The following is a 16,875-nucleotide window of genomic DNA, read 5'->3' as shown; positions in this document are numbered from 1 at the left end:
CATTTCTTTATTATTCCTCGCCTCTCCATTTTTCTTCAGGTGTCTTGGGAATAACAGGAAATGAGACAAAAGACAGTGGGGGCTTTATTGTTGTAGATAATTGCATGGTGCCCTGGGATTTGGAGTTCAATATGTGTGAAACGTGGAGGGAGGGAGACTTATTTAGCTTAGATGGTTATTGGAGATGCTTGTTCTCTCTATCCAAATATTAACTGTGATAGCCAAAACATATTCACTGGCTGGCTTGTAATCAGATTATTACACACTCACAGAGAAGAACATAGAATGGTAGAAACCCAATACACTGGTGCAGTTTCTTATATGAAATGATCATTGAGAGCACCTGTGCAAAGTCATTTAATATTAAGTGCCTGATACTTTGGGGTTTTCGTATACGTACAGCTGCTTATTGCAAATGTAAAGCCACACATATTTGAGCGAGGCATTTTCGACAACTGAATAACTCTATAATAATATATTATAATATGTCCCCTGTATCACATTATGATTTCCCATAATATCTCTAGTATCATAAAATGTTTAGTTTAATGTATGTCAGGAGGGGCAATCTGTTTTAAATAAGGTATCACACGTGATTATGTATCTTTATATTCCGATGATGTATTACTTTATTTGTTATAATGTGACATGAACTTGACAATGCCCTAACTATTTTCCCCAGTTGAACATGAACAGCGCTCCGACCTTCATGCATTTCCCAGCCAAGGGAAAGCCAAAGAGGGCGGATACGTTTGACCTGCAACGGATCGGCTTTGCTTCGGAGCAACTGGCCAAGTGGATTGCTGACCGCACGGATGTTCAGGTACTACTGACAATGACTTTCACATACACACAAACAGTAGCAAGAAACGTCTAGACGTTATGCAAAAATGTACAAGTTGTTCATGCAACCTCAAGTCAGTTGATAGTGGTATGATCTATTGGAGACTAAATCTATCTAATTGTTTCACCTAGATTAAACCAATTTAGAAAAAAAATCCTTAAAGACAACCCAGTGTGGTGTTGCTCATCAGTGTAGATCTTGTACACATTTGTACACTGCTTAAACAGATCAGTTATGATTGTTTAGAGGTCAGAGACCCACCTTTCCAGGGGTTTTAGGTAAGGGTTGAGTAGTCCATACCTGTGTTTGATTGACAGCTTTCACACCAGCATTAAAGCAGAGCGCAACCAATTTTACACATCAAAGTATGTTTACAGGCCTTGGGGACTACTGTGTGCATATGAGAAAGAAGAAAAAAGTTGTACAAAGCCTCTTGTGAATCCAGAAAGAACTGTGTGAAGTCTGAAGAATTACGTCAACGGATGTAATTTGAGGTAACACTGGTTGTGGGTGAAGAAAAGTTTGAAAACAACAAATATCCAGGGGTGTGGGTTTGGAAGAACTGAGCCTACCAGACTTGTGTGGCCTAATCTTATCTTATATTATGTTTGAGGTCAGCAGCTCAATGCTACATAAGCCACTACCATCAACAAGTTAAGAAACAGTGTTGTAATGTGGGTAATGTGGATGCCACATTTTCAAAGGAAGTAGAATGTATGAAGTAAAGAAGAAGAAGAAGAAATCTCTGGTTCTGCTGCATCCATTTTTAAACTTTTTAGCTTTTTTTTTTTAAACTGTCCATTATGAGTTTTACTATGTTATATATGATTGCAATGCCAAACCAACAGGCAAACAAGTTTCTTTGGACAAAACAGGATAGGTGTGAATGCACCCTTGGCCCCTTGCACGGGCAAATACAATGTTGACAGTTTTCTTCAACTTTGAAGTGCAGGATGTTACATATACAAGTGTTTGTAGGATGACCTTGCTTGGAAGCACTTGGCACCAGATCGAACCTTCGACAGTCAGACTAAAATATCATCTTCGTCACCCAAGGGCTGTTACACATAGTCCAAGCCTCTTGATGATACTGTTGTTGATGGATCTCTTGATTGTTAAGGCTGCCTCTCAGAAGCTTGTACTGAGAGTTCCTTGGTTTATTTTCTTTTTCTGTTCCGTATGATTCACAGATTTACAAGAAAATAAACTTAGAATGACTTGATATATTATGAGATACTAGATTTACATTGTTAGAGCTCACTGTACCTATACATATTTTCCTCAACTAAAATTAAAACCGAAAAAATGACAGATGTAGATAATGCTAATTTTGATGTTATAAAAAAAACATGGCTTTAGTTCTGTCAAAAATAAATAATTTGTATTTAAGTCTTTAAAGTGAGTCAAACAAAAGTACAGCACCCTACTTTTTGACGGTACTGTTTATACATTTTATATTTGAAAGAGGTGCATCTTCAGTCTAGTTTTATCTCACACATATAATACACCATTTAGGCTGGAGGCTAGGTTGCAGATGCGAACAGTATGTGACAGATCTTTTGACAAAGTATATTTGTATTTCAGTATTTCTTGCTTAATTAAGCATGCTTAAGTTTTGATCCATTAACACTTAAAAGCAGCAGATGGTGCATAGATTTCCAATGTTGACACAGTCAGTTTTTCGTGACACATTCTTGTTCTGTTTTTTGGGCCATTTTACCCCTTGCATCTGTTAATAGCAAACACAGCAGGTGTTCTATTTGGCTTCTTGGTGTTACACACACACACACACACAAACACAAACACAAAGGCAGAAAGGAGGAGAAAAAAAGAATGGAAACATATGGAAGTAATAGTTCTGATAATCTTCCCATTATGGTGCATCTCACCACTGATTGAACATGATCCAATGGGAGAATAGTTCAGGGATTTAAAAACATTTGACAAATATTTCTTGTGAAAATGGGATGGAGCATGTGTCAATATACACAATTCATTAAAAAAGGCCTGTGAACAATGCAACAATTATTATTGTTATTCACGTTTGCTGAAGGGCACCCTTAATCAACACTGCCAGTGTTCAGTTCAGAATACGGACATTACCCGAAAAACCTTTTTTTCATTAAGATTTCCCAATTCTTTAAGCTGTCTTTTATAGAATAATTATATAATTTGTGTTTATACACTAAATGTAAAATGAACGGTAATACACCATTATTTTATCACCACTATTCTTTTGGGGATAGGTTTCACCCCCCTGAAACCTAAAAGAACAGAAAACTAAAGGAACTGTTACTCTATCTCGATCTCCCTCTCTCTTCCTCTCCCTCCCTCATTCTCTCCATCCTTAGATCCGTGTCTTCCGTCCTCCTAACTATTCGGGGACTATCGCTTTGGCTCTGCTGGTGTCTCTGGTTGGAGGGCTGCTGTATCTGAGGAGGAACAACTTGGAATTCATATACAACAAGACTGGATGGGCCATGGCTGCACTGGTATGACACATACACAATGACACACACACACACACACACACACACACACACACACGCACATTGGGTTTTAGGTGGGAGGCTTTTTATCCCCTGCAAGAAGTTAAATATATGCTCTGCCAACAATATCCACCTTCACAAGCCGTGGACATAAATCAAGTGAAACTGCACCAGAAAGGAGTTGAGTGGAGTAATCTCACCTTAGTGCAATTTTCTGCCTGTTTGAACAGGACTTTTTAGTTCTGTGAGTCATGTGTTGAAATGAATAAATTTCTGTCTCAGTTAAATAACCCTTTACACTTTGTCGGTATGATGTCTCATCCACATTCTCTCCTGTCTCTCTCTCTCTCTCACTCTGTGATAGTGTGTTGTTTTTGCGATGACATCTGGTCAGATGTGGAATCACATCAGAGGTCCTCCCTACGCCCACAAGAACCCCCAGAATGGACAAGTGGTATGAGTTATATCATTTGTTTATTATATACAATATTGTATTGCACATTGTATCCTTCCACTTGTGTTCTTTCATCCTACCTTTCATCTACTGGTATGGTATATGTGTAATCAGCAAGAACAATATTTGAAGTGGATAAGATAACTTCATTTAGAGTAGTGAGTGAGGCTGTATTAGATCTACAATAGGAATACCTGTAAAGCTGTTGGCCCTGAGTTAGATGCACTAGTCTTTAAAATGACTACCTGCTGTCAGGTCAGCACGTGGATATTGAGTGTGCTACTGGGCTTACTTTATTACACACTTCACTCCTGTATTGACGTATAAATTAATCCTGCGGTTGTGGGGAGACAATCACTCTCCGTGACCCTGCTGACCAGTGCTGGGCCCCGTTAAAAAGTATACGCCTGTGTGTCACCAGCCTCCCTCAAAAGATACTTGGCTCAATGCCTAACAACTTTTCTGGGGGAAACCCTGCATGAGGTGTGCAAACTCTCACACACACTGCATTTGCAGATATCGTTTTGCTGGTCATCACTTAGGTTTGTTCATTCAAGTGTGAAATTAGAATAAAAATTGACAAAACTTGAAAAAATTAGGGAAGGAGATAGGAAGAGTGCAAGTAAAGAATAGAGCGGAAGGAGAGCAACGGTATCTTTTTTTAAAACATGTGATTATGTGTGCCGTTTTATATTGTCTGGTATGTGCCATGTGTGCATTTGCATAAACGCCATCTTCTTTCGCAGTTAGTAATGTACAAATATACAAGGTGGTGTAGTTGTTATTGGAAAAGTCAATTCAGCGCATGCAGAGGCTTCCCTTTAGCCAGCACCCTCTTGAGAATACACAAACCGAGAGCAGTGCACAAACACTTTCATAAAGTCAAAAGTAAAGGACATTTTTTTTTTCAGTCTTGTCCTTTCCTGGCTTCTATTCCTATATACGCTCCCTTGCTCTTGTTCCGTGTAAAAGGCACTTGTAATTGTCATGCTCTGTTGGCTCTCTGTCATTTCTAAGGCTGTTCCACAACAAATAGGTTTAACCCTCATCCTTTGTAGCTCTGAGATGTAGCACCCAGCCTTCACCTTTTCTTTCTCTCCACTTCCCTTCTCTTGCAACCTTTTTCCATTAGAACCAGCCGCTACTGTTGCTGATGCTATTGCTGGGAAATGAAAAATGCCATGTACTTTAATCCTAATGAACTTGAATGCATGGCGTTAGACGCATAACAAGAGGTGTCACTTGTTTTTGCATCTAAATATTGTCTTAGGTCGTGTTCACACCAGCCTTTTTCAGTACGGTTGAATTGAACCCTGGAGCGTTTGTGCCGTTTGTGCGATGTATTTGGCTTGGTTTAAACACAATCGGACACTCTGGTGCTCCTTTACAACCGGACTCAGCTCCGCTTGAAAGAGGTGATCTCGGGCCGCTTGCAAGTGAACTGTGGAGCGGATCATCGGTAGGGCTGGCCCGAATGCCATTTTTCAGGCTTCGAGTATTCGTTGGTTTTTCCGAGCGAATATTCGGATATTCGTTCCAGAAAAACACACCATCAAACCAACATTAATAATGCCAATGTACTCACTGGAACCGAGTGTGTGAGCCGAGACAGCAAGCTGCGTAGTTTGTTGATGCTTTAATAACTTTTGAACGGTAGTAAAGTCGGAGTCCTTACTTTTTCCCCGTGGAGGCAAACAGCTGTTTTTCCGTTCCAAATCAGCTGTCCTCTGCGCCATCGTAACCCATACAGGAGCTTATCAATTCATCCAGGAACGTTCATCTTTTCGGCGATTTATAAATCCATACAAAGATCCAATAATGATAGTCTTTTGTGTCCATATTATATCCATTATTGACCGCGTATTCCCATGATGCAAGCAAGTCACGGTTGATGATGGCTGAATAGCAGCGCTGGTTGTAAACAAACAGCTGAGCTAAGCTAACGTTAGCATTATGCCAAGCATTACATTTCCTTCCGAAATTGCGCTAATGTTGTGGTAGCCTATAGAGTTATTAGGAACACAATCTATTCTTCCTCCATCTCTCTCTCCCTCCTGCACTTGGTGCCGCTTTTAGTTTGCCTCACTCTGGTAACATCACGTAGCCTACTACAGCTGATATCACCGGAACTTGCGCTCATAGATAAAAAGGGCAGCGGCCAACTAGGTCAAAGTTCAAATAATTAGGGGGCGCCCTTGGCTCAGTTGGAAGGGCGTCCCCCCCATGGGCCTCGGCCAGCAGCGGACCCGGGTTCGATTCCAGCCCGCGGTCGTTCTCTGCATCTCACTCCCCTCTCTGCCCCATTTCAACTCTGTCTCTACACTATCAATAAAGCATAAAAATGCCCAAAAAAAAGTTCAAATAATTCGATAATATATTTTAAATGAACGTCTAATTTGTATTTTTTTTGTAACACAGGCTGGTGGAGGGAAGTAGCAGATATATGTATCTTTTATAGCCTTTACAGTCTTTGGTCAGCATACTAGTGAGATTTTCCACACTGCAACTTTAATATTTTCAATATATTTAACAATCAACCATACAACGGCAGGTCTCCATGGCACCATATCCATAAAATAGACTACACATAACAGTGTTTCCCCCAGAAAATGGCTTAGTCAAGGTGGGCACTGCCCCTGGTCATGGGAGGCGCGGCGCAACACAACCTGTCATTACAGTCCCGGACAAAAGTCTTGTCACGTTTCAAAAGTCTTGAAACAACAGCTTATAAACTGACTTGGCTCATATGAAAAGCTAAAACCCTCCCAAATTATGTTTAATATACTAAATAAATTGGCTTCACTTCAGAAATATTGATAATTTAATGAACACAGAAAGGTCAGATGTTGGCAGGACAAAAGTGTTGTCGCCTACAGAGAGTAATGTGAAAATTAAACAAATAATTTACTTCAAATACAAAAATATGTTGCATAACATCAGTGAATTAAGTAGTGGTGCTGTGAGATCCATATTTAATATCCTGCATGACTTCCATGCGCTTGAAGGACAGGCATCCATGCGGTTCGACAATGATTCATACAATTTATTGATGAAGTCATCAGGAATAGCAAAGAAAGCAGTCTTACATGCCTCCCAGAGTTCATCAAGATTCTTTGGTTTGGTCTTCCATGCTTCCTCTTTCATTGAACCCCAGACATGCCCAATGATGTTCATGTCTGTCTGGTGACTGGGCTGGCCAGTCCTGGAGCACCTTGATCTTCTTCGCCTTGAGGAACTTTGATGTAGAGATGGAAGTATGCGATGGAGCAACCATGCGATGTAATTCAACCGAAGATTCATCTGAGAAATCCATCTCTACATCAAAGTTCCTCAAGGCGAAGAAGATCAAGGTGCTCCAGGAAGACCAAACCGAAGAATCTTGATGAACTCTGGGAGGCATGTAAGACTGCTTTCTTTGCTATTCCTGATAAATTGTATGAATCATTGTTGAACCGAATGGATGCAGTGTGTTTTTTTGCTGACAGCATGTGCTTAGCTTTTCACTTTCACTTTAATGTCCTTCTTTTTATTCAGTCTCCATTCTTTCTTCCTTCCTTGACTGTGTGTGAACGAATTGAACCAGGAACCCTGTAAAGCGTCTCTGAGTGCCTAGGCAATAAAGTGCTATATAAAACCTATCAATTATTATTATTATTATTATTATTATTATTATTATTATTATTATTATTATTATTATTATTATTATTATTATTATTATTATTATTATTATTATTATTATTATTATTATTATTATTATTATTATTATTATTATTATTATTATTATTATTATTCCATGCATTCCACAACTCTTTCTTCCATTTGACACTTATTCCCTCCCATCTTCTACCCTCGCTTGCTTCCCTTCTCCCTGTGTTCATCAGTTCATTCTTTCTCCTTCTTTGCCTTCTACTGCTTTCTTTTCTCCTCCATACCCTCCCTTCTCGCTCTATCTTTGCCACAAATCTCTGTCTCTCCTCATACCATGTTACAGTGTCCATCAGAAAGAAGTGCACTCAGCTAGTTTGAAACAGTCCTACCTGCCTGCCTCTGCTTCCTCTCTTGTTCTTGGCTTTTGTATGAGCGGTGCTAAGCGATGACGGTAGCAGTTAAGCTCTGCCACAACGAAGTGTTGAAACAGCATTTTAGATAAAGACAGAAATTAATTCCGTAACTGTTGGGAGAAATAGCCATCGGCATCTGATTTTGAATGCAAAGGTGAACAGGTCATAAAAGATGTATAACTGAGTATGCAGAAAACAAATGGTGCCAGTTAGGGGCTGAATAGCTGGCAAGAGGCTCATTGTATGCCCTGTTAAAGTTGGGAAACTTCTAGTATACCCAAAAAATGAAGAGATCATAGTTTGCTAACTTATCAAAAGTGAAAAGACTCCAATAAAAGGTTTTAAAGTATTAAGTATCAGTTACAGAAATGTTGACAATGTTTAACCCTTAATACATAATAAACCATATTCACTACCACTCAGCTGCCTAAATACTATAAAACCACACAATTTTAAACTCTTAAAGTCTTACTTCCTGTCACTTACTGTATGTGTTCTTGTTTATTTTAATATTTTGTTGTCTTACAAGGCAATGTAGGCAAGTGGGGGATGAAATTAAAACACATGTGGAAAAGCTATGGCCTGCCATGAATGTCTGAATCAATGTATGTCATACTGCAATTAAACAACAAAATTAGCTGTTAATTAAATTATATGTTTTAGCAATTAGGCAGCAGCAGTTGGTGACAGTGACTCTTTCTAGACTCATGGATTGTCTTGATAATGGTTTCTCTTACCCTGCCCCCTCATGTTTACAAATAGTTCTGGACAAAAACATTGAAAAACCAAAATGGCACCTGTGAAAGCAACATTAGATCCTGATTTAATTGCCTTAATCTCTTTCTTATTTACTCCCCCCATGCACATATTTTCCACCTTCGTCCTGCATTCCTCTCTTTAAATCCCCACTTTTTCTCCCCCGACAGTGAACAGCTTGAACTGGGCAGAAAATATTGAAAAATATACCTGTCTTATCTTTCCTTTTCTCTTTCCTCTTCTCTTTTCATGTTACTCTCTCTAACCCCCCCCCCCCTCTCTGTAATCTCCCTCTCTTCCCAGACAGTGTAATTCCTTTAAAATGATGAGCGAGCTAGGCCAGATAGACTATATTGAAAGGATTTGTCAACTGACGGATGGCACAACCGAGCAGATGAAATCGTACTGAGCGGCTCACTGTGCAGCCAAGAAAATACTGCCAGCCCCCTTTTTTTTTCTTTTTTTTTTTTTTTTTTTGTTGCTTTAAATATTCTAAATCTGAGGTATGAACACATATATAATATAGTGATATGGTTTTCCTGATGTCTGTGTGCCTGTGCACATCAGCTATATGTCGAGAGAAGCTGCTCAACATAACTGGCCATAGAAAAATAATGATACATAAAATAACATTTAAAAAGGTCTATTTTACCCATTGAAACAGTCCTAATGCAACTTAAGAATAGGCTGTATAGTTAGTGAGGGTGAGGCTGCATTTTATCTGTATTGGTTTTGAACGTACACTTGCTCTATAGGCTGCCTGGAGACGTTTTGCCTATAAATACAGTGTTTGTTTGTTTTTTTCCGTTGACATAGAACCTCAATGAGGAGAAGAGTTTCCCCCTATGAGTTTAGAAATAAATAGTGTCGGAACTGTGTGTTAAAAAAGTTATATAAATAAAAAACTATAACTTTTTAGTCTGGAAGAAAGTGGCTCTAAGGGCAGTAATAGGTACCTTTTGTGCAGCCTTTTAGACAGTGATTCCTGTTGGGTTTTTACTATGACCAAGCACTTTGTTATTTCCACACTATTGGCTGATGACATTTCCAGCTGATTTCACATGATTGATTGATGGATTTTGGCATCTGCTGGCGTCGGCCCTCTGCATTACTGATAACCTTTATTATTAAAAAAAAAACGCTGCTGTCATTTTTTTTTTGGCTCGCTGCAAATAGTTGACTCTTGGCCTTCAGAGAACAGAGGGTGTGGGTGTGAGGGTTACTTTATTATTCACTGTACCTGCTGCACTCCTCTTTGTGTGTGCGTGCGTGTGTGTGTGTGTGTGCATGCGTGCGCAATTTGAGTGGGGGAATGCTTTTGTGTTTGCGTGTGTTTTGAGGCGATATGGAGAGAATTGAACAGTGTAGTGAGGCAGTGAAATAAATGGTCCTTTAGGCTGAATATTTGTTCAGACCAGTAGACATCGACCATTCCTTTCTCTGTCCACACTTAAACACTCAAACCCCAAACACTCACAGCCACACTTAGTGTTTTTACCCCCTTTTTTTGCATTACAGATTTGATGAAATCTGTAATTAAGAACCATAAATGAAATGCATACTGTATATCCTGGAGACGAGAGAGAAGAGAATCATGTGCAAAGAAAAGATAGAAGAAAATATGTGATCAAAATGCAAACCGAAAGTTAAAATGACTTTTACTAATGTGCAGTTTAGATTCCATCTGTTTCAAGGCCTGGCAGTAAAATATGTTATTCTTGAACATTGATGACTAAGTTACTCCTCACAGGGCTATTTGGTCAAATACTTTATTTGGTGAGCCAACGGCCAACAAGATAGTCAGTCAGGCTGGCACTAGACATCTCTCTGGAAATTTTTGGGGTTTTGACTGGGCCTTTTCATTCAATAAAGTTACTGAAAAGTGACTGTTGATTAGCAAGTGAATAGAGCAACACTGCTAATACACTACAATAGCTCTCTCTTTTTGGGCTTTCCAGCTCTCCATTACTTTAAAGGTGACAGCCTGCTATTGGTCAAAAGCGCAAATTAAACTAACAAAATTAACAAGTTTATTTGTGTAGCAATTTCAACATCAAGATGCAAAGTGCTGTACATGAGACATAAAAGGCATCAAAAGAGGTTTTATAGAAACTCAAGCCAATATGAAACATACATTCACAAGAAAAGGATCTTAAAAGAGTAGAATTTAATAGTCTCACATTTAAAGGTCTTCTGGAAGATTTACCATTTATGTTCTTATTTTTGGCTACAGTTGTTTTTTGGGTTTTATCTATAGGTAATTGTGACACATTCAATCACTGATTTCTTCAATGCACCTTCTCAGTGCATGTGATCATCTTCATACATCCGTGTGTTGTCAGTATAATTATGGTAGTTTTACTTTGCCCTTCGCAAATTACACTAATTACATTAGAATCAATAGATTCCGCACCATTTTAAATGCTGGTGTTACTAAGGCCTATAGACTGCAGGACTTGGAAAGTCATTCGCTCTCTCTTGTGCACCCACCTGGATAATGCCCTGTACAACTTGTGCATTGGTCCACTAAGAAGGTTCATTGGATTAACTTGCTCAAAGGGCACCTCAGCAGCGATAATAAGAGAGTGTTTAGTTTGTCCTTTCCTGCAGCCTGAATAAGTGTGTGTGTGTGTGTGTGCTCATTTTGGTTTTACAGCTCATTGCAAACAGATGGAATCCTGTATCCTGTTACTATTACTTAAGTCTATTTAGGAAGTAGATGCAACCTCATTTTACTGATTGCCATTTTTTTTTAAACTCAAGGTTTTTTTTATTGCTTGAATTGACTCTTGTGGTGTAGGCATTTAACTTGCACTCTTACCCAGTGTACCTTGCACGGTTGACCTCCTATGTCGCCTGTCATTATACCCTTAAACAACAACACACTCATTCAAACGTATCCTCTGTGTATATAAATGAAGCAAATTTCCACTCCATCTCCGTTCCTCCGTTACTTACTCTTTCTTCGCTCTGTTCTTTAATGCTTTGGTGACTTTTCATTTATCCCTCTTCTGACCTTTATCAAACAAAACGCACACAAACACACATTGCCACACACTAAACACACAAGTACATGATACAGGATGGAAAAGGAAGAATATAGCTTGTTGTAAAGGTTATGTGGCCCACAGCTATTAACAGCTAACACTATGGTTTGGTTTGCAAGAGAATGGTCGAGTTGAGAGAAGAGGGGACATCGTATGCTCTTTGCACATATACTTTGTGTTATCAGTGTTCACAATACTTGCCATTGATGCCAACTATTTCATTGTTATTGGTACTCTCAATACTTTAATGCACGTTTTCTATAAAATGTAGCACACTAGGATGTGGCACATTGAGGAAACCTTCATAGCCGCTTGTCAAAGCCTGATCCCAACCTCATTTGAATACAATGATTAACATGTGAGACACTTGGCATTTCTCTCTCTCTCTCGCTCTCTCTCTCTCTCTCTCTCTCTCTCTCTCTCTCTCTCTCTCTCTGTATATTTGTATGAATATAATTATAGCTGCATTGCTGTAGACACATAATCTTCTTAAAAGTCTGACACATGGGCTGTTTTGTGCAGGTCTTATATTAGCATGGCTTTTTAATGTCAATGTATTCATATGAGTGCACAAACACATAGGCTTACTGGGCTGTTCGCATTTTCTTTCATCTATTAGAAAGAAAGTAAACAAGTATATTCACAAGATCTTGATCCTATAAGAGCTTACATAAAATAACATTACAACTATAGTAAATGATCCTCAGGGGAGCTGTATGGAAAAGGTCTAGACATATCCTTTAGACTTCTAACTTTGATATTTAGATTTTTTTTTAATTGAGCTAACCTTTTACCATATCTTTTCTTCAAAGCCTCCTGTAGGGATAATCTCATTATTGAGTGTAACAGTGTTTCCCCTACCATTATACAGGCCTGGCGGGCCCGCCAGGCCAACGGGACCCCCCGCCAGGCCAACAGCTGCCCCAAAAAAAAAAAAAAAAAGTAAAAAAAAAAAAAAAAAATATATATTAATCTTTTTTTTTTTTTTTTTTTTTTAGTCTGCGCTACGCCGCGCGATGCACGTGTGCATTCGGAGCGCACATGTCAAACAGGGAAACTGACGAGAAAGAACCTTCCTTTATAGGTCCATGGCATAGGCTACACTGGAGATATTTAGGACTCAGTAACAGGGAGTTGAACAGGAAAAAGTGATGAGCAAAAAAAGTTAAAGTTGCTACGTCGCCATGGCAACCAATCTGTATCAACAGCTGAGACAGCGCAGCAAGTTATCTTGAACAGCAGGCTATAGTAGCCCTACAAGCTTTATTTTTTGGTATTTTCAATGCTACTTTATTTTTATGTTTTAAATTGAGAACTAGGCTACATGAAATATAATGGGTCAGAATACAAAATGTTGCTTATTTTGCACACATTTTGATTGATAGGCTAATCATGATGTGTAGCCTAGGTTAATTCATTTATTTTAAATTAATATTTGATAAATTAAAGAAAATGTTTCATGATCCATATTATTCCAGAAATTAATACTAGACAGGATATACCTGTCTATATTAGGTCTTCGTGTTTATTGTATTTTATTTTCATATCTATGTGTTTTTCTTCAATAGTTTATATGGCTTGTGTCTCCAAATTATTCCATAAAATTGTTTTAGGCAGGACATATGACAGCTGTTTACAGAGCAAAAAAAATAAAATCAGATTTAGCTTCTCAAAGTGCACCAGTTTGATGCATTTAACTTTAAAAAGGTAAAGGTTTTCTTCCGCAGGGGCATGCCCCAAGACCCCACTAGAAGGTCCATTCTCCCCCAGCAGTCTCAAAAAATCCTGAGGGAAACACAAAATGTACAAACGTACCGAATGTGAAGGCATAACCCTATGCCCTGATTTGTAGCGGGCTGTCAAAAGAGGCTCATCCATAATACGGTTAGTTTTGGTCAATTTCTACTACAAATTTGGTACGCACGCCGCGCGCATACTCTTTATCAGCTTTTACCACCGGGCCTAAAAACAATTCTAGGGGAAACACTGGTGTAATATATACAGTATATACCCAAACATCAGATAGTACTATTCTTAAAGATGTGCTTTAAGACCTGTCTCACTCTAGTTTTTCAAATAAATACTGTGAATTACTCAACATTTTAAAGTGTCTATAATGAAGTGCTTCCCTACACACACACACACACACACACACACACACACACACACACACACACACACACACACACACACACACACAAGCTGTTTTAGCCTCACATAGTGGGGTCAGTTGAGGCAAAGTTCTCTTTCCTTGTGTTTCAACAACTGTGCAGTGGCAGAACCATTGGAAGCTGTCTTTGTCTTTTTGTTATATAGATGCCTTCACAGATTTATTTTTTGAATTGTCATTGAAGTTAATGTAACACAACCTTGTTCATATGATATCTGGCTATGTTCCCCACTGAACCATATTTGCATAGGCTTATTCACAACAAGTGTATTTGTTGGTCTGAATAGAAAACCTGTGTATTCAAAGTAAGAGAAAGAGAACAAGCGTGTGACTGTAGAGTTAGGGCTTCCAGTCGTGGAATGTTAGCTAAACATGCTGTGGCTGTTTTTACTTCCAGACCACCTCGATGTCTTACATCTTTGTAATGAACACACACACACACACACACACACACACACACACACACGCACTTTCTTTCATTAAGACAAATTCTCCCCAAACAGTCTCATTCACAAACACGCATTTACTCGCTGGTTTTCAACACACACATGCACAGCCATATACACTGAAACGCACACACTCTCAGCTCTGCACACTAATGAATGGAACTCCTGCATTCTAATCCATCAGATTAATTGGAAGTGCCCGGCCATGGATTGAGGAATTTTTCATCCCCCAAGCACAGCTCTTGTTTGTAGCCTCTATCTGCACTTTCTGTTTATGTTAAAGTGGTAACGTGCAAAGGGCGGTGTCTTGAAAAATAAGACAAAGTTACAATTGTTTAGTGTTAATAATGAGAGAACCATTCTGAAGCAGGTGTCTCTCATTAATCTGTAGCTTTACAAAGCTCAGGGAGTTATTAGGTGATGTTTCTTCTCATTTAGTTTTTCCCCGACTGCAATTTCCCTTGACCGGCGGCCTCATCTACTCATAGTGGACTTGATTAAGCAATCATTTCCCAGAGGGACTATTCAACAATCTTTAAAAAGGGTGACAGAGCTTGTCTCGTTTAATTAAGGTGTGCATATGGGCTAGTTAGTGAGCCTTTTGTAATGTTGCACAGCTGTGTCAAGTTCCTTGCTCTCATTGCCCTGTATTTGTGTCGGGCCCTGTGTTTTACTGGACAGTCATAGAACATTTTACAAAGGTGGCCCTGCTTTAAGTCTAGAATTAAATAAATTATTAATTCACCCGATTCCATTGTGAGTGAAAATGTATATGGCATTAACATAGCTCACTCTCTTTTGAACCCAATTGCAGTCTCATTGTTTCAAAGTACTAACACGTTCTCCAAAGTCTCTACAATAAGGGCATTTGCTAGCCTGGTCCAACCAGACCGTCGTACTTCATTTCATTTGTACAGAAGGTCTGGAAGTGCTGTAATTGGCAAACGTTCACTCACTTGGAGGCGGGTGTCTGTTGAAGTTTAAAACTATTGAATCTGCCCAGTGCCACTCTGGATTAGCCAACCAATCACATCATGTTTGGTCAGGTATGTCATGAGCCAGCTTCTGACGGTGCGTTTCAGTTGTACAGGGAAATAGGGAATTTCCGACTTCACTATATTGTAGTTTATGGATCTACCGGTACCTGGCAACGGTAACTTGCTAGAGCCTAACGTTTACTTATTTGGATGAGAAAGGTTGTAGGCGTCCATACTTTCCCGAGCAGATGCACTGGAACACAGACAGGTCGGAACTCGGAACTACCAAGTCGGAAATTTTCGAGTTCCGAGTATAAAGGAACGCAGCATTCAACTGAAACTGGAGCGTGACTTCGACGTCATCGTTCTCAGCCGCTCGCTCTGATCGCTGATTGAACCGCAAAAAATTTGGACGAGCAGAATCCCACTAACACACCCCACCCACAGACTGACTACTGAAGTGAAATGAAAATTGAGCGGAAGTGGGTAGGCGGGCGGAGCCAGGCTAGGCATTTGCGTGGATTTGTATGAATGTGTTTACATTGATCAGAAGTTAACTACAATGTGCATGCATTATCCAGTATATTAAGGTGCAGGTTAAATTAATTCAACAACACATAATATAAATTCCTTATGACGCTTATGGGCTTCACTTGCGGTTTCTGTTTTGTAGCGAGTTCCAAATGAACAACAGCACAACCAAACACAACCTTTTGTCATGTTGTTAATAAGAGAGCGAGGGTTAGTCAGTCAATAAGGAAAGCTTATTGATAACAATTCAAAAATTCCAGCTTATGCAGAACATAAGGTCTTTGTGACACACAGGAGCATTTGTTTCCGCCTTGAGCTTTTGTCGTCTTTATGTCTGCTTTCAAGTGCAAACAATTCTTAATTTCTCTTCATTGAAGCAAGAAAAAGCTGTCCACCCTTTACTCCTCCTCCTTTGTCATCTTCTATTCATCACCCCAGTCCCCATCCATAGTTTTGTTTGATAGGGAAAGAGATGAACACTGGGGCCAGTTGAGTGGAAAAAACAGACCCTAGATGTGGCGTAAACAAAGATGCTAATAATCTGCAGGGATTCGACAATGTGAAACACACTGAAAGACGTCCTTCCACTCTCTCTGTCTCTCTCTGTCTCTCTCTCGGGGTCCACAATATTTCCCTTTTTGACTTCCCTTGTCTGTCCCCCTGCTTCCCTCCCGTCTCACACAGACCTTAGGCCTCTGACATCTTGTCAAAGAAGCTCGCTCGTGCAGAGTTTGAGAGTCGTATACATTGTGCTTCATTGGCGGAGACAGTACCTGCAGTCACACAGTGATCTATTGAGAATGAAAACAGACACATTCAAGTGATGTTTTACGTTGCGTTCACACCAGCCTTGTTTAGTATAATACAACTGGCCTCTGGACCGCTTGAAAGAGATGGTCTCGGGCCGCTCTGGAGCGGTTTATCACAGCTCGAGTCCCACTTCTTGCAAAAACATTTAGGTCAACATTTTGATGCAAACGGAAACAAAACTAAAATACTTGAGGGAAAAAGTGTATCACTCATCTGGCCTAAATGCAAGAACATGTTGTTCATATTCTTATAACCTTCATTTTAAAGTTTAGGAAAATAATATTCCAATT

At 39.4% G+C, this 16,875-nt stretch overlaps 1 protein-coding gene across 1 annotated transcript in view; it reads left to right on the top strand.

The window, feature by feature from the left end:
* Window positions 1–16,875, top strand: part of LOC307251697 (dolichyl-diphosphooligosaccharide--protein glycosyltransferase subunit TUSC3-like) — a 75,309-nt gene that overhangs the window by 44,103 nt on the left and 14,331 nt on the right. Inside the window, exons 4-6 of the mRNA XM_080029094.1 lie at window positions 683–823; window positions 3,196–3,336; window positions 3,698–3,787. Of these exons, the coding sequence (XP_079885220.1) occupies window positions 683–823; window positions 3,196–3,336; window positions 3,698–3,787 (372 nt within the window). The remainder of the gene's footprint in view (window positions 1–682; window positions 824–3,195; window positions 3,337–3,697; window positions 3,788–16,875) is intronic.

Source organism: Ammodytes marinus (assembly GCF_949987685.1).
Source record: "Ammodytes marinus genome assembly, chromosome: 6".
Taxonomy (NCBI): domain Eukaryota; kingdom Metazoa; phylum Chordata; class Actinopteri; order Uranoscopiformes; family Ammodytidae; genus Ammodytes; species Ammodytes marinus.
The sequence above is the reverse complement of the archived record's forward strand: the minus strand, read 5'-3'. Positions and strand labels throughout refer to the sequence as shown.